Source organism: Protomyctophum parallelum, assembly GCF_964188405.1.
Source record: "Protomyctophum parallelum genome assembly, chromosome: 19".
Lineage (NCBI taxonomy): Eukaryota > Metazoa > Chordata > Actinopteri > Myctophiformes > Myctophidae > Protomyctophum > Protomyctophum parallelum.
Genome location: NC_139717.1, coordinates 1,437,263 through 1,462,262, shown reverse-complemented (window position 1 = coordinate 1,462,262; position 25,000 = coordinate 1,437,263). Strand labels below are relative to the sequence as shown.

The window sequence follows — 25,000 nt, the reverse complement described above, 5'->3', positions numbered from 1 at the left end:
GAAGTGCCTTCAAAATAAAGGCTATATAGAGTGCCAGAGTTGTCTGATCGCTTTTACTTTGAAAGCCTTACAAAGTGACCTCAACATCCCCGATCATCTTAATATATTGTTTTACGCTCCAAAAAGCGTTCATATTTTGCGGGAGAGACGGATGAGGAGCAGAAATGAAGCGCCAGCATATCGATCCATTCATCACCACGGAGAGCGCCCTGGATTAGGAGATACGAGTCATTCTTTCCGCCGCGCTAACATGGGAGTCAATGACAAGCTAATAGTTGCACTGAGCGTTAGCATACGGCAAGCGAAAAGCAAAATGCCAAAAAAAAAAATAGGAAAAATTCTGAATATTCTTATCTCGCCCCGCGTCGCTGGGACGTCGCTAGGACGTCCTCACACGTCAATAGTACTAATATTTCGGGATCCTTATGACGTTCTCAGACGTCCTATGTATAAAATCTGTTAAGTAACAGATAACAAGTGCAGCAAGTGCCTATAGAGCGTCGCAGTCTCTCCCCCTTTCAGAACAACGAGTGGCCCAGGAAATGAATCCCAATGCATTTTTCCTCATAGGCTTTTCTTAAAGTATTTATTTAAAGAGGGTTACGCCGTGGACAAAGCCAACTCGGACCGTGACAAATCATGACAATGAACACAATGTTTTTGGCCGATCAAATCATTTATAAGAAGAAAAACTAAACAAATAGTGTTATGTCTCCTGCCTTTATTTTCTTCTTTCTAATGATTTGATCGGCCCAAAATATGGACAGTGCTGTCCATCTTGGTGTTGTGATAGAGAGACATAGAGACAGACAGACAGAGAGAGAGAGAGAGAGAGAGGTACTGACCGGCTACAGACGTGGTCCAGTAGCATGGAGACAGAGTCCAGGCTGGCGTCCATCTTGGTGTTGTGATAGAGGCAGCGGTCTCTCTGGAGCTCCACCGCCTGACGGAGGAGGGTCTGGAGACGTCTGGGAGGAAGCATGACGGTGGGGGGGAGGTACGCTGTGGACACAGGGACACATTACAGGGTTAATGATGGAGGGGGGCAGGTACGCTGTGGACACAGGGACACATTACAGGGTTAATGATGGAGGGGGGGAGGTACGCTGCGGACACAGGGACACATTACAGGGTTAATGATGGAGGGGGGCAGGTACGCTGTGGACACAGGGACACATTACAGGGTTAATGATGGAGGGGGGCAGGTACGCTGTGGACACAGGGACACATTACAGGGTTAATGACGGAGGGGGGCAGGTACGCTGTGGACACAGGGACACATTACAGGGTTAATGATGGAGGGGGGGAGGTACGCTGCGGACACAGGGACACATTACAGGGTTAATGATGGAGGGGGGGAGGTACGCTGTGGACACAGGGACACATTACAGGGTTAATGATGGAGGGGGGGAGGTACGCTGTGGACACAGGGACACATTACAGGGTTAATGATGGAGGGGGGCAGGTACGCTGTGGACACAGGGACACATTACAGGGTTAATGATGGAGGGGGGCAGGTACGCTGTGGAGAGTCATTTCATGTTATTTGTAAACCACACGTTATATTATTGTTTTTATGAATGTAAAAAAATCGATTACATATTGGTGCTCCTTAGATTTTGGTGGGTGCTCCTAATTCTTTTCTGGTGCTCCTTCATTTTGAAATTGGTAGCACAAGCGCTACCAAGTAAAAAAGTTAATTTCGAGCCCTGAGCGGCCTGGGATGAGTACAGTATACTGTCTGAGTACAGTACAGTGATGAGTACAGGACTGAACATATCAACACTTTAGGAAGCACAGATGTACAGTAGGTACAGTGAGGGGCACACAGAATAGGTTGTGTGATCAATCTCCCACCACCAATCTCAAAACACACACCTGTCCATTGTGTGAACCACAATGTCTGTGCTTCAAAACACACACCTGTCCATTGTGTGAACCATCATGTCTGTGCTTCAAAACACACACCTGTCCATTGTGTGAACCACAATGTCTGTGCTTCAAAACACACACCTGTCCATTGTGTGAACCACAATGTCTGTGCTTCAAAACACACACCTGTCCATTGTGTGAACCACAATGTCTGTGCTTCAAAACACACACCTGTCCATTGTGTGAACCACAATGTCTGTGCTTCAAAACACACACCTGTCCATTGTGAGAACCATAATGTGTCTGTGCTTCAAAACACACACCTGTCCATTGTGAGAACCATAATGTGTCTGTGCTTCAAAACACACACACCTGTCCATTGTGAGAACCATAATGTGTCTGTGCTTCAAAACACACACCTGTCCATTGTGAGAACCATAATGTGTCTGTGCTTCAAAACACACACCTGTCCATTGTGTGAACCACAATGTCTGTGCTTCAAAACACACACCTGTCCATTGTGTGTGAACCACAATGTCTGTGCTTCAAAACACACACCTGTCCATTGTGTGAACCACAATGTCTGTGCTTCAAAACACACACCTGTCCATTGTGTGAACCATGTCTGTGCTTCAAAACACACACCTGTCCATTGTGTGAACCATAATGTGTCTGTGCTTCAAAACACACACCTGTCCATTGTGTTTGGTCCATTGTGTTTGGTAACACTTTACAATAACGACCTGTTATCAAGCATTTATAAACATTTATAAGCAGTTTGTAGATGAGTAATAATCATGAACAGACTGTTTGTTGACATGCGTAAATGTTTACCTAAACATTTATAACTATGTGAATGGTTATACTACTTACTAATACCTTACTAATAACGTATAAATGATGTTTAAACAGAGTTATAAATGTTTAGGTAAAAATTTACGGATGTCAACAATGATTGTTCATGATTATTATTCTTACTACAAACTGCTTATAAATGTTTATAAATGCTTTATAACAGGTCGTTATTGTAAAGTGTTACCGGATGTTTTTTACATTTTCAGTCTAGCTTCTTTTCCTTGTGTAAAAAGTGGCGATATTTTACATGACGTATGAGTTCTGCCAGAACTTCCACATGGCTATGAAACTAGAGGACGATATCTGACTCAAAGTCTAACCCATTCTGACCTGAGATCAGATTCTAAAAATGTCTGTTTGAAAATGACAGTTTTCTGAAAAAGCTATGTTTCTATGTCAGACGTTCTTCGATTAAAAAAAAATAGCAGACCTACAAGCTCGTATCGCGCCAATCGGTGGCGCGATATGAGCTTGTAGGTCTGCTATTTTTAAATAGCTAAAGCACGACATGATGCTATAACACCAAAATGGGTTCCCGGTCAGAATGGGGTAAGGAATTATGAATTAATTACTGGGTGAGTATGCACGCAGTGCTGACGGGGTCAGTCTGCTAACTCATAACATAACTCATATACGTCTGTATTTGGTATTTAGAATACATGACTATGTATGTAAGACTACAGACATTCTAGGGCTATTGACAATATTGGAAAGCTGATGATGAGGAAAGCCAGACAATAATAATGCCAGACCATATTGTCGGCTGGTATGAGCGTCACAGAAAAAGCTAAACCAAGAGTCACTTGTCCAACGGACTTGTCCGGGAAGATTTAATACTTGTCCCAGACAAGTGGACAAGCCTTAAAGGACCACTTTTCAACCTATCTTCATATAATAGGTCCTCACTAATAATCATGAAAAACATTGTGCGATTTGTTTCTACTCGGTCTGTGTCTCATAGGAGGGCTGTGGGCAGTTCAGAAACCGTCTTCCAGTGACATCATCGATGGGGAATACAAGCTAATAGAAACTGCAGGCTTTTCTAGTCCTGAAAAGTTGCAATTCGAAAATGGAAGCCATCGTTCTCAAGATAATGAAAATCTAAACATTTTTGTAAAAAAAATATTGTTTAAAAATAAATCTGCCTAATGATGATGTCACTGGAAGACGGTTTCTGAACTGCCCACAGCCCTCCTATGAGACACAGACCGAGTAGAAAAACATTGTGCCATTTTTGAATGATTATTAGTGAGGACCTATTATATGAAGATAGGTTGAAAAGTGGTGAAGTGGTCCTTTAAAGTCAATGCCTGGTGTGTGTGTGTGTGTGTGTGTGTGTGTGTGTGTGTGTCTGTGTGTGTGTGTGTGTGTGTGTGTGTGTGTGTGTGTGTGTGTGTGTGTGTGTGTGTGTGTCTGTGTGTCTGTGTGTGTGTGTGTGTGTGTGTGTGTGTGTGTGGAGGAAGGGGTGAGAATGTTGAGGCCTGTCACAAAGCAAAAGGATATTATACAGTATACTATATACTGTATCTAATTGACTTTTATACCACTTAAATGGTATAAAAGATCCGTTTCTCCAGATCAGGTCAATTTGCCGATCACCGACCGAGTCATTTAGAGTGAATATCGGCCGATTTAAATCTGTGTCCGATCGATCGGAGTCTCTCTAGAGTGAGTTGAAACAAACACAAACAGAGCCACAAAGGAAAACTATCTGACACATTGGAAAGAAGTAAACTAGAATGCTATCTGGCCCCAAACAGAGAATACACAGTGGCAGAATACCTGAGCACCGTGACCGACCCAAAACAAAGAACAATCTTAACTAGGTACAGACTCAGTGAGCACAGTCTCACAATCGAGAAAGGCCGTCATAGGCAGACCTGTATCCCGAGAGAGGCAGACCTGTATCCCGAGAGAAGTCAGACTATGCACCCACTGCACACTAAATGAAGTGGAAACCGAGCTACACTTCCTAACCATCTGTCCATTGTACCAAGACATCAGAGACACATACTGTCTGTCCACTGTACCAAGACATCAGAGACACTGTCCATTGTACCAAGACATCAGAGACACATACTTCCCACAGATTACAACCACACACTAGGGCATTAACCAAACGTGATTTTTGATAGTCGACTCGACTACCATCAAAATCGATTTATAGTCGATTAGTCGGCGGTAAAATATATTTATTCCATCCAATCAAGCATTAAAACATCGTGTTCTGAAACAGCCAGTGAGTGAAGCAAAACAGAGCCGGTGAATGCAGGCCGAGTGGAATAGTACTAAGAGAGTGGTGACACACTTAGATCTCACCGCAAAGCGGGGTGCCTATGGGCTATAGTTCCACACATTGGAACTATCCCATTGAGACAAAGCGGGTGCCTATGGGCTATAGTTCCACACATTGGAACTATCCCATTGAGACAAAGCGGGTGCCTATGGGCTATAGTTCCACACACTGGAACTATCCCATTGAGACAAAGCAGGGTGCTATGGGCTATAGTTCCACACACTGGAACTATCCCATTGAGACAAAGCGGGGTGCCTATGGGCTATGGTTCCAAACATTGGAACTATCCCATTGAGACAAAGTGGGGTGCCTATGGGCTATAGTTCCACACATTGGAACTATCCCATTGAGACAAAGTGGGTACCTATGGGATATAGTTCCACACATTGGAACTATCCCATTGAGACAAAGCGGGTACCTATGGGCTATAGTTCCAAACATTGGAACTATCCCATTGAGACAAAGTGTGGTGCTATGGGCTATAGTTCCACACATTGGAACTATCCCATTGAGACAAAGTGGGGTGCCTATGGGCTATAGTTCCACACATTGGAACTATCCCATTGAGACAAAGCGGGTACCTATGGGATATAGTTCCACACATTGGAACTATCCCATTGAGACAAAGCGGGGTGCTATGGGCTATAGTTCCACACATTGGAAATATCCCATTGAGACAAAGCGGGGTGCCTATGGGCTATAGTTCCACACATTGGAACTATCCCATTGAGACAAAGCGGGTGCTATGGGCTATAGTTCCAAACATTGGAACTATCCCATTGAGACAAAGTGTGGTGCTATGGGCTATAGTTCCACACATTGGAACTATCCCATTGAGACAAAGCGGGGTGCTATGGGCTATAGTTCCACACATTGGAAATATCCCATTGAGACAAAGCGGGGTGCCTATGGGCTATAGTTCCACACATTGGAACTATCCCATTGAGACAAAGTGTGGTGCTATGGGCTATAGTTCCACACATTGGAACTATCCCATTGAGACAAAGCGGGGTGCTATGGGCTATAGTTCCAAACATTGGAACTATCCCATTGAGACAAAGCGGGGTGCCTATGGGCTATAGTTCCAAACATTGGAACTATCCCATTGAGACAGAATGAGCACTTCCTCATTCCATTGTTACAGTGGGAGTCAACGCGAGTGTCGCCACTCTCTTACTAGATTACGCTGCTGAATGCCGCTCTGATTGGCCGAAATTAGCTCAGCTGTTTCAAGTCAAAGTTGCAAGTCCACAATGACTCACGGATGGAGGCGTTGTGAGCTTGTAGATCTGCTATTTTTGATGCGCAAGACCGTTCTACGGAGCAGCATAGCATGTTACGTTGTTCACAATGTTTGGAGAGTGGAGACTGGAGCGGGGAGGAGGAGGAGGAATGAACCATGCCATGTTTTTCATACAACCCTAAATGTTCAACAACAAGTTACAACCACCGTTCCTTTGGTTTTTAGAAGGAGCTACAAGCTAGGAGGAGGTTATGATTACATGCTAGGTTTGCTATCTAGCAGGCTGCCAGGCTATGAAGATGATCAACTACTTAACTCCATCACGACTATTATAACTATGATCGTGTGGCATGGCGGTTTGTTTTTTTGTTGGATAAGCATGAAGAAACATGAAATCACGGCAAGAGCTATACCGTAGTTTGACTGTCACCAAACTGGATAATATTGGGCAGAGTGAGGAGGAACTCCTGCTATACTTTACTGTACCGGACGACGACGACACGTCTCCAATCTAACTTGTTGAACAAACTACAGTAATAAACTCACCAATAGTAAAAGTATCTACACACTGTAGTTGTCCCCATTGAGCGTATGAGCCTATGAGGCATAATTATCGCATTATGCTTTTCCCAAAGAGGATCTGTCTCGAATGCTGCTAGTGACACCGCCGCTCCGCCGCCCACCGCACCTACACGAGTGACGGCAAAACCCACGTACAGTATAGCGTACAGTATAGGCTTGTGTATGATATGAAAACAATCAGCCACGAATGGATTAGTACTGAAGTTGGCGAACTACCAACAAAACAGAGCTCACAGCTGCATGCCTGCATGTCTGCTGTAGAAAAGCAAAAGAAAAACAATAAATAATCGGATGTCAATTAACAGTGTTGACTAGTGTTTTGCTAGTCGACTATTCGACTATTCGATTATTATGTTAATGCCCTAGCACCCACTGCACACAAAATGAAGTGGAAACCGAGCTACACTTCCTAACCATCTGTCCACTGTACCAAGACATCAGAGACACATACTGTCTGTCCACTGTACCAAGACATCAGAGACACATACTGTCCACTGTACCAAGACATCAGAGACACATACTGTCCACTGTAACAAGACATCAGAGACACATACTGTCTGTCCACTGTACCAAGACATCAGAGACACATACTGTCTGTCCACTGTACCAAGACATCAGAGACACATACTGTCCACTGTAACAAGACATCAGAGACACATACTGTCTGTCCACTGTACCAAGACATCAGAGACACATACTGTCTGTCCACTGTACCAAGACATCAGAGACACATACTGTCTGTCCACTGTACCAAGACATCAGAGACACATACTGTCCACTGTACCAAGACATCAGAGACACATACTGTCTGTCCACTGTACCAAGACATCAGAGACACATACTGTCCACTGTACCAAGACATCAGAGACACATACTGTCTGTCCACTGTACCAAGACATCAGAGACACATACTGTCTGTCCACTGTACCAAGACATCAGGGACACATACTGTCCACTGTACCAAGACATCAGAGACACATACTGTCTGTCCACTGTACCAAGACATCAGAGACACATACTGTCTGTCCACTGTACCAAGACATCAGAGACACATACTGTCTGTCCACTGTACCAAGGCATCAGAGACACATACTGTCTGTCCACTGTACCAAGACATCAGAGACACATACTGTCTGTCCACTGTACCAAGACATCAGAGACACATACTGTCTGTCCACTGTACCAAGACATCAGAGACACATACTGTCTGTCCACTGTACCAAGACATCAGAGACACATACTGTCTGTCCACTGTACCAAGACATCAGAGACACATACTGTCTGTCCATTGTACCAAGACATCAGAGACACATACTGTCTGTCCACTGTACCAAGACATCAGAGACACATACTGTCTGTCCACTGTACCAAGACATCAGAGACACATACTGTCTGTCCACTGTACCAAGACATCAGAGACACATACTGTCTGTCCATTGTACCAAGACATCAGAGACACATACTTCCCACAGATTACAACCACACACAGAGATTTTGAAAACATGACCAATGACAAAAAAATCCCATATCTGCTGGGCGAAGTACAACAATGTGCAAAAACACAGCAGCAATATTTGTGAGTTGCTGTGATAGGAGAAGGATATCAAATGGAACACAACCACCCTAAAGACTAATCATTGTGTATATTCCTGCACTATACCTGCATTGAGTGACCTTGGTACATATAATTTGATCTATTGAAGATTCTGACCTTCAAATGTACATCATTTTTGTTTTAATTGTATTGTTGTATTGTTCTTTCTGCTTTGGCAATGTAAACGTATGTTTTCTCATGCCAATAAAGCCCTTTGAATTGAATTGAATTGAGTCGTGTTGCGTTGTGTTGAGTTGAATTGAGTCGTGTTGTGTTGAGTCATGTTGCGTTGTGTTGTGTTGAGTTGAGTTGAGTTGAGTCGTGTTGTGTTGTGTTGTGTTGTGTTGTGTTGTGTTGCGTTGTGTTGAGTTGAATTGAGTCGTGTTGTGTTGAGTCATGTTGCGTTGTGTTGTGTTGAGTTGAGTTGAGTTGAGTCGTGTTGTGTTGTGTTGTGTTGCGTTGTGTTGAGTTGAGTTGAGTTGAGTTGAGTCGTGTTGTGTTGTGTTGTGTTGCGTTGTGTTGTGTTGAGTTGTGTTGTGTTGTGTTGTGTTGAGTTGAGTTGAGTCGTGTTGTGTTGTGTTGTGTTGCGTTGTGTTGAGTTGAGTTGAGTTGAGTCGTGTTGTGTTGTGTTGTGTTGCGTTGCGTTGTGTTGAGTTGTGTTGTGTTGTGTTGCGTTGCGTTGTGTTGCGTTGCGTTGCGTTGCGTTGTGTTGTGTTGTGTTGTGTTGCGTTGCGTTGTGTTGAGTTGAGTTGAGTCGTGTTGTGTTGTGTTGTGTTGTGTTGCGTTGCGTTGAGTTGAGTTGAGTTGAGTCGTGTTGTGTTGTGTTGTGTTGCGTTGCGTTGTGTTGAGTTGTGTTGTGTTGTGTTGCGTTGCGTTGTGTTGCGTTGCGTTGCGTTGCGTTGCGTTGTGTTGTGTTGTGTTGTGTTGCGTTGTGTTGAGTTGAGTTGAGTTGAGTCGTGTTGTGTTGTGTTGTGTTGCGTTGCGTTGTGTTGTGTTGTGTTGTGTTGTGTTGCGTTGCGTTGCGTTGCGTTGTGTTGTGTTGTGTTGTGTTGCGTTGCGTTGCGTTGCGTTGTGTTGTGTTGTGTTGTGTTGCGTTGTGTTGCGTTGCGTTGCGTTGCGTTGTGTTGTGTTGTGTTGTGTTGCGTTGCGTTGTGTTGAGTTGAGTTGAGTCGTGTTGTGTTGTGTTGTGTTGTGTTGCGTTGCGTTGAGTTGAGTTGAGTTGAGTCGTGTTGTGTTGTGTTGTGTTGCGTTGCGTTGTGTTGAGTTGTGTTGTGTTGTGTTGCGTTGCGTTGTGTTGCGTTGCGTTGCGTTGCGTTGCGTTGTGTTGTGTTGTGTTGTGTTGCGTTGTGTTGAGTTGAGTTGAGTTGAGTCGTGTTGTGTTGTGTTGTGTTGCGTTGCGTTGTGTTGTGTTGTGTTGTGTTGCGTTGCGTTGCGTTGTGTTGAGTTGAGTTGAGTCGTCTCACTTTGTAGTTTGTCGAGGAGTCGGCATCGCGAGGCCGTTCCTTTACCGTCCCACTCTGCCTTGGAGCGCAGGTCCTCTGAATGACTGCACATCAGATACCTGCAGATACACACACACACACACACACACACACACACACACACACACATCAGGTCCTCTGAATGACTGCACATCAGATACCTGCAGATACACACACACACACACACACACACACATCAGGTCCTCTGAATGACTGCACATCAGATACCTGCAGATACACACACACACACACACACACACACACATCAGGTCCTCTGAATGACTGCACATCAGATACCTGCAGACACACACACACACACACACACATCAGGTCCTCTGAATGACTGCACATCAGATACCTGCAGATACACACACACACACACACACACACACACACACACACACACACACATCAGGTCCTCTGAATGGCTGCACATCAGATACCTGCAGATACACACACACACACACACACACACACACACACACACACACATCAGGTCCTCTGAATGACTGCACATCAGATACCTGCAGATACACACACACACACACACACACACACACACACACACACACACACATCAGGTCCTCTGAATGACTGCACATCAGATACCTGCAGATACACACACACACACACACACACACACACACACACACATCAGGTCCTCTGAATGGCTGCACATCAGATACGTGCAGATACACAACATAACACAGGTCTTCTGAATGACTGCACATCAGATACCTGCAGATACACACACACACACACACACACACACACACACACACACACACACACACACACACACACACACACACACACACACACACACACACACACACACACACACACACACACACACACACACATCAGGTCCTCTGAATGGCTGCACATCAGATACCTGCAGATATACACACACACACACACACACACACATCAGGTCCTCTGAATGGCTGCACATCAGATACCTGCAGATACACAACACAGTCATCCAGAATCATAAGGAAGTGAAGAAACCTAACATGTGTCTAACAGTATCGGTACAGTAAAGCCGTGAGCGCATGGAGTGCTACGTCTACATGAAATGCAGACATGAAATCTAAATTCCGATAAGTTTAGACCTTTAGGTCGTCGAGGCTGTGCTACTGAAGAGGAGGGTTTTCAGACGATGGCCACAAAGTTTCCGTCAGTGAAAAGGCAGTGAAAAGGCAGAGGCCACAACCGGTCAGGTTGTGGCCTCATGGTGGCGCTATAATAGGACAGGTCTCCACCAGGGCAGGTCAGGTTGTGGCCTCCTGGTGGCGCTATAACAGGACAGGTCTCCACCAGGGCAGGTCAGGTTGTGGCCTCCTGGTGGCGCTATAACAGGTCAATGTGAAAAGGGTGGGATATATTCCTCAGCCTAGTAGAAAAGTGGGTGAAATATTGCACGTAAATTGCACGCTGCGTTCATGATTTGAGGCTTTTTGTTCAAAACGGGCCAGTCCTGCAAACTTTGAAAGCCAATGTTAGCCAATTAGGATGGAATATGAAATATCGGACAGGTCCGTCTTGCGCACATGACTATAGAGATAGTGTAACGATTTGTGGGATAAAAAAAAAAACGTTTTACAAAAGTCGGCCTCCTGGTGGCGCTATAACATGCCGTTCAGGGACATTTGGGTAGAGGTTCATCGTTGGCATCCAGGGAGTGTGTGTGCAAAGTTTGGAATGGATCGGGCCAACGGTGCCGGAGATTAGCGGTTAAGGGACACACACACACTCACACACACACACACACACACACACACACACACACACACACACACACACACGGGCGGAGTGCAAAACATACTCTCTCCCCATGCCTTCGGCCTGGTGGAGACAATAAAACATACTCTCTCCCCATGCCTTCAGCCTGGTGGAGACAATAAAACATACTCTCTCCCCATGCCTTCGGCCTGGTGGAGACAATAAAACATACTCTCTCCCCATGCCTTCGGCCTGGTGGAGACAATAAAACATACTCTCTCCCCATGCCTTCAGCCTGGTGGAGACAATAAAACATACTCTCTCCCCATGCCTTCAGCCTGGTGGAGACAATAAAACATACTCTCCCCCCCATGCCTTCGGCCTGGTGGAGACAATAAAACATACTCTCTCCCCATGCCTTCGGCCTGGTGGAGACAATAAAACATACTCTCTCCCCATGCCTTCGGCCTGGTGGAGACAATAAAACATACTCTCTCCCCGTGCCTTCGGCCTGGTGGAGACAATAAAACATACTCTCTCCCCATGCCTTCGGCCTGGTGGAGACAATAAAACATACTCTCTCCCGATGCCTTCGGCCTGGTGGAGACAATAAAACATACTCTCTCCCCATGCCTTCATGGTGGAGACAATAAAACATACTCTCTCCCCATGCCTTCGGCCTGGTGGAGACAATAAAACATACTCTCTCCCCATGCCTTCGGCCTGGTGGAGACAATAAAACACTCTCTCCCCATGCCTTCGGCCTGGTGGAGACAATAAAACATACTCTCTCCCCATGCCTTCGGCCTGGTGGAGACAATAAAACATACTCTCTCCCCATGCCTTCGGCCTGGTGGAGACAATAAAACATACTCTCTCCCCATGCCTTCAGCCTGGTGGAGACAATAAAACATACTCTCTCCCCATGCCTTCAGCCTGGTGGAGACAATAAAACATACTCTCTCCCGTGCCTTCAGCCTGGTGGAGACAATAAAACATACTCTCTCCCCATGCCTTCGGCCTGGTGGAGACAGACAGCAGCTACATTGACCAAGCGGTTACAGATCAATAAGGTCGTGACCGACAGATTGATAAGGCCGCCAATCCATTCCAGCTAATCAATGAGATAATGAAGTCTTTAGAGTCCTGCTAGCAGCATGTTGCAGGAGAAACACCGCCGGCATTGATTGGAACGTTTGCGTCGATTTTGACAATCGATCGGAACGGCGTTGGATCTGGATGGTGCAAGACGGCTGTGTAGTGTGTAGTGTGTAGTGTGTAGTGTGTGGTGTAGTGTGTGGTGTGTGGTGTGCAGATATGGAAGGCAACACAGTCAGTTAGGTCAGGCGAGGCAAATTATTTTACAGAACGCAGGTCACCTGTGTCTCAGAACATTGGATTATGAGAACATTTTCCGAAGGGTAATTGGTGGACAAATTGGCCATAAACAAACCCAGGGACAGCCGGGCAGATTAACCCATTTAGGCCTGACGTCGAAATGTATTACTAAAAAGAAAAGAAAAAAAGTCTTCTAAATCATGACAATGTATTCATTCCAATGTAAATATCATGGATTTTACATATTAAATACTGGTTCATTTTAAATGTGTGCGTGGCATTTCTTTTTTAAAACAGTGTTTTATCATATAGGCTCTATTAGATGGTGCTATCCGCTACAATACGCTACGTACCCGCTGAGGATGTGGATGCTACGCTAAGCGCTACGTACCCTGAGAGGACGTGGATGCTACGCTAAGCGCTACGTACCCTGAGAGGACGTGGATGCTACGCTAAGCGCTACGTACCCTGAGAGGACGTGGATGCTACGCTAAGCGCTACGTACCCTGAGAGGACGTGGATGCTACGCTAAGCGCTACGTACCCTGAGAGGACGTGGATGCTATGCTAAGCGCTACGTACCCTGAGAGGACGTGGATGCTACGCTAAGCGCTACGTACCCTGAGAGGACGTGGATGCTACGCTAAGCGCTACGTACCCTGAGAGGACGTGGATGCTACGCTAAGCGCTACGTACCCTGAGAGGACGTGGATGCTACGCTAAGCGCTACGTACCCTGAGAGGACGTGGATGCTACGCTAACCGCTACGTACCCTGAGAGGACGTGGATGCGGTCCGTGTTGTACTTCAGAGGCGTCAGCTCTCCTCTCAGGACCTGCAGAGCCTCCAGGACCTTCCCGTCCTCCAGATACTCTAGATACTTCTGCTGAAGGAGGAGGAACTTCATACGCTGAGGGGGGGGGGGGGGGGGGGAGGGAGGGGAGGAGATGGGGGAGAGAGGGAGGGAGGGAGGGAGAGAGAGAGGGGGGAGAAGGGGGAGAGGGAGAGGGAGGGGGAGAGAGAGAGAGAGGGAGAGAGCAGAAAGACCCAGTTAAAATTAATTTAGACAATTCTTAAAAAGGTTATAATAAAAACGCTCTTTAGCAATTATTATTATCGGAAGTTATCTGCCAAAACCAAAAGGACCCCCCCCCCCCCCCCTTGGATTGGGGGGTCAGTCCCTGCTTGGCACTCAGCATCAATTCAATTCAGGCACGGCTGCAGCTCACCGCTCCTTGGCGGACAGACAGACAGAATCATGTTTACAAGACACCCCAAAATGGCTACCTGGTGCTTTGAGCTCCAGCAAGCAATCATGTCTGTCTGTCTGTCCCAAAACATATTGGTGTTGATTAAAACACACGGTACTGTCATGAGGTTGTGTAGTGTGCTACATGGGAGTCTCATCCTCTCTGACAGTAATCTCGCTGGAGCAGCTGAATGGAAAGTTTAATATTGCCTCCATCTGAGGACCAGGAGACAGTAACACAAAAACTCCACAAAGCAGCAAAGCCCAGTGTGCGTTTGTTTGTGTGTGTATGCGTGTGTGCGTGCATGCGCACTGCCAAGAATGATGTCAAGACATGACACAAACATAACAACAGTTCACTGTACATGTCCGGCCTCACAGAGCAGAGATACAGCCATTTCTGGGGTGATCGGCTAACCACTACTCTTTGGCAAGGCATCGCCCCAGAAGTGTTTTATTTAGCTGCCAGGGGCAGGTAGGCAACCCTTAGTGTTTTATTTAGCTGCCAGGGGCAGGTGGGCAACCCTTAGTGTTTTATTTAGCTGCCAGGGGCAGGTGGGCAACCCTTAGTGTTTTATTTAGCTGCCAGGGGGCAGGTGGGCAACCCTTAGTGTTTTATTTAGCTGCCAGGGGCAGGTGGGCAACCCTTAGTGTTTTATTTACCTGCCAGGAGCAGGTGGGCAACCCTTAGTGTTTTATTTACCTGCCAGGAGCAGGTGGGGCGACCCTTAGTGTTTTATTTAGCTGCCAGGGGCAGGTGGGCGACCCTTAGTGTTTTATTTACCTGCCAGGAGCAGGTGGGGCAACCCTTAGTGTTTTATTTAGCTGCCAGGGGCAGGTGGGCAACCCTTAGTGTTTTATTTAGCTGCCAGGGGGCAGGTGGGCAACCCTTAGTGTTTTATTTAGCTGCCAGGGGCAGGTGGGCAACCCTTAGTGTTTTATTTAGCTGCCAGGGGCAGGTGGGCAACCCTTAGTGTTTTATTTAGCTGCCAGGGGCAGGTGGGCAACCCTTAGTGTTTTATTTAGCTGCCAGGGGCAGGTGGGGCAACCCTTAGTGTTTTATTTAGCTGCCAGGGGCAGGTGGGGCAACCCTTAGTGTTTTATTTACCTGCCAGGGGCAGGTGGGCAACCCTTAGTGTTTTATTTAGCTGCCAGGGGCAGGTGGGCAACCCTTAGTGTTTTATTTAGCTGCCAGGGGGCAGGTGGGCAACCCTTAGTGTTTTATTTAGCTGCCAGGGGCAGGTGGGCAACCCTTAGTGTTTTATTTAGCTGCCAGGGGCAGGTGGGCAACCCTTAGTGTTTTATTTAGCTGCCAGGGGCAGGTGGGCAACCCTTAGTGTTTTATTTACCTGCCAGGGGCAGGTGGGCAACCCTTAGTGTTTTATTTACCTGCCAGGGGCAGGTGGGCAACCCTTAGTGTTTTATTTAGCTGCCAGGGGCAGGTGGGCAACCCTTAGTGTTTTATTTACCTGCCAGGGGAAGGTGGGCAACCCTTAGTGTTTTATTTAGCTGCCAGGGGGCAGGTGGGCAACCCTTAGTGTTTTATTTAGATGCCAGGGGCAGGTGGGCAACCCTTAGTGTTTTATTTAGATGCCAGGGGAAGGTAGGCAACCCTTAGTGTTTTATTTACCTGCCAGGGGCAGGTGGACGACCCTTAGTGTTTTATTTACCTGCCAGGAGCAGGTGGGGCAACCCTTAGTGTTTTATTTAGCTGCCAGGGGCAGGTGGGCAACCCTTAGTGTTTTATTTAGCTGCCAGGGGGCAGGTGGGCAACCCTTAGTGTTTTATTTAGCTGCCAGGGGCAGGTGGGCAACCCTTAGTGTTTTATTTAGCTGCCAGGGGCAGGTGGGCAACCCTTAGTGTTTTATTTAGCTGCCAGGGGCAGGTGGGCAACCCTTAGTGTTTTATTTAGCTGCCAGGGGCAGGTGGGCAACCCTTAGTGTTTTATTTAGCTGCCAGGGGGCAGGTGGGCAACCCTTAGTGTTTTATTTAGCTGCCAGGGGCAGGTGGGCAACCCTTAGTGTTTTATTTAGCTGCCAGGGGCAGGTGGGCAACCCTTAGTGTTTTATTTAGCTGCCAGGGGCAGGTGGGCAACCCTTAGTGTTTTATTTAGCTGCCAGGGGCAGGTGGGCAACCATTAGTGTTTTATTTAGCTGCCAGGGGCAGGTGGGCAACCCTTAGTGTTTTATTTAGCTGCCAGGGGCAGGTGGGCAACCCTTAGTGTTTTATTTAGCTGCCAGGGGCAGGTGGGGCAACCCTTAGTGTTTTATTTACCTGCCAGGGGCAGGTGGGCAACCCTTAGTGTTTTATTTAGCTGCCAGGGGGCAGGTGGGCAACCCTGGGTGGGCAACCCTTAGTGTTTTATTTAGCTGCCAGGGGCAGGTGGGCAACCCTTAGTGTTTTATTTAGCTGCCAGGGGCAGGTGGGCAACCCTTAGTGTTTTATTTAGCTGCCAGGGGCAGGTGGGCAACCCTTAGTGTTTTATTTAGCTGCCAGGGGCAGGTGGGCAACCCTTAGTGTTTTATTTACCTGCCAGGGGCAGGTGGGCAACCCTTAGTGTTTTATTTAGCTGCCAGGGGAAGGTGGGCAACCCTTAGTGTTTTATTTAGCTGCCAGGGGCAGGTGGGCAACCCTTAGTGTTTTATTTAGCTGCCAGGGGCAGGTGGGCAACCCTTAGTGTTTTATTTAGCTGCCAGGGGCAGGTGGGCAACCCTTAGTGTTTTATTTAGCTGCCAGGGGCAGGTGGGCAACCCTTAGTGTTTTATTTAGCTGCCAGGGGCAGGTGGGCAACCCTTAGTGTTTTATTTAGCTGCCAGGGGCAGGTGGGCAACCCTTAGTGTTTTATTTAGCTGCCAGGGACAGGTGGGCAACCCTTAGTGTTTTATTTAGCTGCCAGGGGCAGGTGGGCAACCCTTAGTGTTTTATTTAGCTGCCAGGGGCAGGTGGGCGACCCTTAGTGTTTTATTTAGCTGCCAGGGGCAGGTGGGCAACCCTTAGTGTTTTATTTAGCTGCCAGGGGCAGGTGGGCAACCCTTAGTGTTTTATTTACCTGCCAGGGGCAGGTGGGCAACCCTTAGTGTTTTATTTACCTGCCAGGGGCAGGTGGGCAACCCTTAGTGTTTTATTTAGCTGCCAGGGGCAGGTGGGCAACCCTTAGTGTTTTATTTAGCTGCCAGGGGAAGGTGGGCAACCCTTAGTGTTTTATTTAGCTGCCAGGGGAAGGTGGGCAACCCTTTAGTGTTTTATTTAGCTGCCAGGGGCAGGTGGGCAACCCTTAGTGTTTTATTTAGCTCCCAGGGGAAGGTGGGCAACCCTTAGTGTTTTATTTAGCTGCCAGGGGCAGGTGGGCAACCCTTAGTGTTTTATTTAGCTGCCAGGGGCAGGTGGGGCAACGCTTAGTGTTTTATTTAGCTGCCAGGGGAAGGTGGGCAACCCTTAGTGTCAATGCCTAGTCCTCCAACTAGAAGCCACAGCAGAGGTCAGTGGGGTCAAAGGTCAGAGGGGTCAGCAGCATTCTAGAACCTCCCAGTCCTAACCGTCAGGGCAGTGTTGTTGCCACGTCCGCTTATTATAAGCGCACTTGGGCATGATTTTCTTGTAAATATACTTACTACGGGTTGTGTTTGTTTTTGCTCGTTTCCTAATGTCGTTTAAACCAGTGTTTTATTGTCTGCGGACCCCCATCTGAAGAACCCCAGGGACCCCCATCTGAAGACCCCCAGGGACCCCCAGGGACCCCCATCTGAAGACCCCCAGGGACCCCCATCTGAAGACCCCCAGGGACCCCCATCCGAAGACCCCCAGGGACCCCCATCTGAAGACCCCCAGGGACCCCCATCTGAAGACCCCCAGGGACCCCCAGGGACCCCCAGGGACCCCCATCTGAAGACCCCCAGGGACCCCCATCTGAACACATTGCATGCCAGGGACCCCCATACAACATTTGTGTTGTTAAAATGTTTAAAAGAATATTGCAACATTTTCAACATTTCTCCAATATTATAATGTTTTTGGTAGATCTACAAGCACACACAACGCTTGTAGATCAGCCATTTCCAAATCGCCCTTTACCATTAAAACACGCACACGCATGTTCTCCCCGTGTCCCCTAGGGTAGGTACCCTCACAAAAAACATGCAGTAATCCTGGTCTCTATACTGCCTTCCCCTGGCCAGCCGGGGCGCCTGATGGAGGGGAAAGGAACTGGTTGGAATAAGGTGTTCCTTCCACGCGCTACGTCCAACCAGGGAAACTCCCCCAGGTGTAAAGGAGCAACTTGGACACTCAGGCATGAAGGAAGCATGAGTTCAAGTCCGTTGCTCTCCCCTTGTCCCCCATATATGGGGACTAGGTTGGTCTCCCCTTGTCCCACATATATGGGGGACTAGGTTGCTCTCCCCTTGTCCCCCATATATGGGGACTAGGTTGGTCTCCCCTTGTCCCCCATATATGGGGACTAGGTTGGTCTCCCCTTGTCCCCCATATATGGGGACTAGGTTGGTCTCCCCTTGTCCCCCATATATGGGGACTAGGTTGCTCCCCTTGTCCCCCATATATGGGGACTAGGTTGCTCTCCCCTTGTCCCCCATATATGGGGACTAGGTTGCTCTCCCCTTGTCCCCCATATATGGGGACTAGGTTGCTCTCCCCTTGTCCCCCATATATGGGGACTAGGTTGCTCTCCCCTTGTCCCTCATATATGGGGACTAGGTTGCTCTCCCCTTGTCCCCCATATATATAACTAGGTTGGTCTCCCCTTGTCCCCCATATATATAACTAGGTTGGTCTCCCCTTGTCCCCCATATATATAACTAGGTTGGTCTCCCCTTGTCCCCCATATATGGGGACTAGGCTGTTTTCCCCTTGTCCCCCATATATGGGGACTAGGTTGCTCTCCCCTTGTCCCTCATATATGGGGACTAGGTTGCTCTCCCCTTGTCCCCCATATATGGGGACTAGGTTGGTCTCCCCTTGTCCCCCATATATGGGGACTAGGTTGCTCTCCCCTTGTCCCTCATATATGGGGACTAGGTTGCTCTCCCCTTGTCCCCCATATATATAACTAGGTTGGTCTCCCCTTGTCCCCCATATATATAACTAGGTTGGTCTCCCCTTGTCCCCCATATATGGGGACTAGGTTGGTGGAGGGTGTGTAGAGCCCAGGATCACATTAGATGATTGACACAGGGGTGAAAAATGGGCTACAAAAATCGTGGGATAAAACAATATATATAAAAAAACAAACATGCACACGCCCATTTAGGCTATATAGCGAAGTGCTCGCTTCTTCTGGGCTGAGTTGCTTTGCTTGTTTCTCTCGCAAAAAACAAACAAAAAGAACAAACAAGCAAACCTGGCAACGGCTCTTACCACAATAGCGTTGGGAGAATGCATCAGCGCTCTGAGTTCGTTGAGATCATTCTCAGCCTGAAACACAACAAAGAGGAGGGGGGGGGGGGGGGGGGGGGGGGGGTACAACTGGTTAGATCAGCACTTTTACATGTATGCATGCACACAGGGTGTGTGTGTGTGTGTGTGTGTGTGTGTGTGTGTGTGTGTGTGTGTGTGTTGTTTTCGTCGACTAAAACTAAGAGGAAAAATGCTCGTCGACTACCTTTTTCACTGAGGAAAGCGAATGGAAACTAAATTAAAACTGTGCTACGATGACTAAAACTAAGACTAAATATACTGACAATTTCGTCGACAAATTAAAACTAGACTAAAATGTTAGGAAGGGACTAGTGGACAAGAGATCAAAGTCATTTTACACTTGGTTGCATGCTGAAAATAGCTGATCTACAAGCTCACAACGCGTCGCAAGTGTAAAAACAGTCATTACGACGCCATCAAGGCCCACCAAAACACATTTTAGTCGACTAAATCACCTGTAGATTTAGTCGACTAAAATCTTATGACATTTAGTCGACTAAAACTAGACTAACACTAAGACATTTCCAGGTGACTAAAATGTGACTAAAACTAAACTAAGTTTCAGTCCAAAGACTATGACTAAACTAAAATCGAATTTTGCTGCCAAAGACAACACTGGTGTGTGTGTGTGTGTGTGTGTGTGTGTGTGTGTGTGTGTGTGTGTGTGCGTGTGCGTGTGTGTGCGCGTGTGTGTGTGTTCGCCAACGTCCTCACCGGAGATGGGATATGAGCCTTGGCCTACATTAAGCCGTTTAGGTCTGATGTCAATTAATTTAAAAAAAAGAATGCGTTCTAAATCCTGACAGTTTTCTGAAATACCCTCGTGTTTCTGTATCAAGTGGTGCTCAATATTTCATGTCAACGACCCCCAAAATTGTATGAAATTTAAGCCGCCGACCCCCATCTGAAAACATGTTGTTCCAGGGACACCCCTGGAGTTAAAAACGTTCACTCTGAAAGAATATACATTCAAAGATTTGAGTTAAAAACGTTCACTCTGAAAGAATATACATTCAAAGATTTGAGTGAAAAACGTTCGCTCTGAAAGAATATACATTCAAAGATTTGAGTGAAAAACGTTTGCTCTGAAAGAATATACATTCAAAGATTTGCGCCACATTTTCGCGATAAAAAAAATAAATAGCAGCTCATAGCGCGGCACCGAGTGCTACACGCCATTGAGCTTGTATTGTATTTCTTTCATAAATAAAGAATCTTTCACAATTCTCTTTATTCAGAGCACTGCCATCTTTCCAGCAAGGTGATACCTACAGGTGACACTTCCCACAGACAGCCCGTTCATCCACACAGAAAAGTCCTCTCGAATTAAATTAAACAACGTCAAAATCACCAACATTGCAGCTGTAGGGAAAGCTTGAATGATCCTCTTTCAGTCTGTAAAGTGTTTGTTTCATAAAAATCCACCGTAGACATTTTATATGAGCTTCTTCCCGTCAAGAAATTCCTTGAAGGTAGGGCCGGGACTAATTGCGATTAATTTAGATTAATTAACTACAGAAAAATTAATCGCGATTAACTACAGATAAATTAATCGCACCTTTTTTTCACCGCGGAACGTTTCTCACTGGACGCTTTTCTATAGTACTGAAAACTGGAAATAATAAAAAGTCACCCCATTTTGTGTTGCCTAGAACTGGAGGTCTGACAAAAAACAGTAACAATATGAAGTAAGTACAGCTTTGTGATGTCACTGAGATGTACTTGTTACTGTTACTATTTTTTTTCCAGACCTCCAGTTCTAGGCAACACAGAATGGGGTGACTTTTTATTATTATTTCCACAACAGGTATATTAATGACAGTAAAATGTTGAAAATGAGTGGTATCCTGTAGTCACTATTCGTTGATTCACTGGGATACCAAAAAACATTTAAAAAAAGGTTTCTCGCTGTTCTCGGGTTGAATATTGATATGCGATTAAAATGCGATTAATCTAGATTAATTAATCGCAAAGCCTCTGATTAATTAGATTTTTTTTTTAATCAAGTCCCAGCTCTACTTGAAGGTGATTTTTTTCTAAGTGTTGGAGTTTGGAAGCGCTCGTTGACTATCACTCAACAGCCCAGGCGTACCACCCGTTTAGAATGTGCACATTCTAAGAGGCAGCAGGAGGTTGCTTTACAGAAAACGAGCGCTTCCAAAACTCTGATACTTAGAAAATAATCTGCAAAGGAATTTCTTGACAGGAAGTATAGCTCATAAAATGTCTACGGTGGATTTTTATTAAACAAAAACTTTAACAGATTGAAAGAGGATAATTCAAGCTTTCTCCACATCTGCAATGTTGGTGATTTTGACGTTGTTTAACCCATTTTGGGCGGGAACCCCTTTTGGTGTTAGCATTATGGTATGCTTTAACTATTGAAAAATAGCAGATCTACAAGCTCATAGCGCGCCACCGAGTGGCGCGCTACGAGCTTGTAGGTCTGCTATTTTTGAAAAATCGAAGAGCGACTGACGTAGAAACATAGCTTTTTCAGAAAACTGTCAGGATGTAGAAGACATTTTTAGAATCTGATCTCAGGTCAGAATGGTTTAATATAATTTGAGAGGACTTTTCTGTGTGGATGAACGGGCTGTCTATGGGAAGTGTCACCCATAGGTATCACCTTGTCTATGGGAACCTGCCTATGGGAAGTGTCACCCATAGGTCTCACCTTGCTGGCAAGATGTCTGCGTTCTGAATACAGAGGATAGGAACTGTTGATGATGTCCATGTGTGGTCCAGCCCTACGGCATATAGTGGTCTTATTCGCCTGGGATCTTTTTAAAGGAGAATTCCATGCTAGAAGGCTTTCTTACCTTTCTTTGTAGTTGTTACGTCCCCACCAAAGAGGTCCAGCTGTTATTTTGTGCAAAAGCTCCTTATTGGCTATTTCCCCTACCATAAGCCCTACATGAATTGCATTGAATGGAATGGGGCTATGGGGTGTTGTGCTAATTTGCTTATTAACATCGAAATAACTAGTAAAGTGTGCCGCTTGGGTTATTATTTACATTATGAAGAGAGGATATATACAAAAAATATATAATTTTGAGCGATGGAAATAAGCGAATTTGCACAACACCCCATACATCCCATTCAATTCAATGCAATTCATTTAGGGCTTATGGTAGCGGGGAAATAGCCAATAAGGAGCTTTGGCACAAAATAACACCTGGACCTCTTTGGTGGGGACGTAACAACTACAAAGAAAGGTAAGAAAGCCTTTTAGTATGGAATTCTCCTTTAACCCATTCTGACCTGAGATCAGATTCATACGAGGTTTCCACTGGACACACACTGGTCTGATTAACCCATTCTGACCTGAGATCAGATTCTAAAAATGTCAGTTGTTCTTCGATTTTTCAAAAAATAGCAGACCTACAAGCTCATATCGCGCCACTCGGTGGCGCGATATGAGCTTGTAGATCTGCTATTTTTCAATAGCTAAAGCATAACATGATGCCAACACCAAAATGGGTGCCCGGTCAGAATGGGTTAACGAGGCCTTTAATACGCAGCCCTGCGATAATTCTAAGCCAACGCTATGATGGCCTTGATAAGGACTGTGGCCTCTGTTCCAAAGCCAACGCTATGATGACCTTGATAAGGACTGTGGCCTCTGTTCCAAAGCCAACGCTATGATGACCTTGATAAGGACCGTGGCCTCTGTTCCAAAGCCAACGCTATGATGACCTTGATAAGGACTGTGGTCTCTGTTCCAAAGCCAACACTATGATGACCTTGATAAGGACCGTGGCCTCTGTTCCAAAGCCAACGCTATGATGACCTTGATAAGGACTGTGGTCTCTGTTCCAAAGCCAACACTATGATGACCTTGATAAGGACTGTGGCCTCTGTTCCAAAGCCAACGCTATGATGACCTTGATAAGGACTGTGGTCTCTGTTCCAAAGCCAACGCTATGATGACCTTGATAAGGACTGTGGCCTCTGTTCCAAAGCCAACACTATGATGACCTTGATAAGGACCATGGCCTCTGTTCCAAAGCCAACACTATGATGACCTTGATAAGGACTGTGGCCTCTGTTCCAAAGCCAACGCTATGATGACCTTGATAAGGACCATGGCCTCTGTTCCAAAGCCAACACTATGATGACCTTGATAAGGACTGTGGCCTCTGTTCCAAAGCCAACGCTATGATGACCTTGATAAGGACTGTGGCCTCTGTTCCAACACTATGATGACCTTGATAAGGACTGTGGCCTCTGTTCCAAAGCCAACGCTATGATGACCTTGATAAGGACTGTGGCCTCTGTTCCAAAGCCAACGCTATGATGACCTTGATAAGGACCGTGGCCTCTGTTCCAACACTATGATGACCTTGATAAGGACTGTGGCCTCTGTTCCAAAGCCAACGCTATGATGACCTTGATAAGGACTGTGGCCTCTGTTCCAAAGCCAACGCTATGATGACCTTGATAAGGACCGTGGCCTCTGTTCCAAAGCCAACGCTATGATGACCTTGATAAGGACTGTGGCCTCTGTTCCAAAGCCAACGCTATGATGACCTTGGGACATTATTTACCATCCCTCTGGAGCCCTGTAGGAACAACAACAATGTCGGTTCGTCTCACTTCAACACCGGCTAGAAAAGATGCATGACAGTCAGATATGGAAAGGATGATGTCTGGCTATCAGTGTTGTTTTTGGCAGCAAATTTCTATTTTAGTTTTAGTCATAGTCTTTGGACTGAAACTTCCATTTAGTTTTAGTCACATTTTAGTCACCTGGAATGTCTTAGTGTTAGTCTAGTTTTAGTTGACTAAATGTCATAAGATTTTAGTCGACTAAATCTACAGTTGATTTAGTCGACTAAAATGTATTTTGGCGGGCCTTGATGCCGTCGTAATGAGTGTTTTTACACATGCTGAAAATAGCTGATCTACAAGCTCGTGCTTGTAGATCTGCTATTTTCAGCATGCAACCAAGTGTAAAATGACTTATACTGGATCTCTCGTCCACTAGTCCCTTCCTAACATTTTAGTCTAGTTTTTATTTGTCAACGAAATTGTCAGTATATTTAGTCTTAGTTTGAGTCATTGTAGCTTAGTTTTCATTTAGTTTCCATTTGTTTTTGTCAGTGAAAAAAGGTAGTCGATGAACAATGAATCTCAATGCATTTTGCCCATAGACTTTTCTTAAAGTATTTATTTAAAGACGGTTACGCCGCGGACAAAGCCAACTCGGATCGTGACAAATCATGACAATGAACACAATGTTTTGGGCCCGATCAAATAATTTATAAGAAGAAAAACAAAACAAATAGTGTTATGTCTCCTGCCTTTATTTTCATCGGCCCAAAACATTGTGTT

At 46.0% G+C, this 25,000-nt stretch overlaps 1 protein-coding gene across 1 annotated transcript in view; it reads right to left on the bottom strand.

The window, feature by feature from the left end:
• LOC310877073 (WD repeat-containing protein 26-like) overlaps positions 1-25,000 on the bottom strand; it is a 57,519-nt gene that overhangs the window by 21,977 nt on the left and 10,542 nt on the right. The window contains exons 3-6 of the mRNA XM_083790754.1: positions 19,604-19,660; positions 13,758-13,894; positions 9,906-10,003; positions 846-1,002 (exon numbers count right to left, since the gene is read on the bottom strand). Coding sequence (XP_083646880.1) covers positions 846-1,002; positions 9,906-10,003; positions 13,758-13,894; positions 19,604-19,660 — 449 coding nt within the window. The remainder of the gene's footprint in view (positions 1-845; positions 1,003-9,905; positions 10,004-13,757; positions 13,895-19,603; positions 19,661-25,000) is intronic.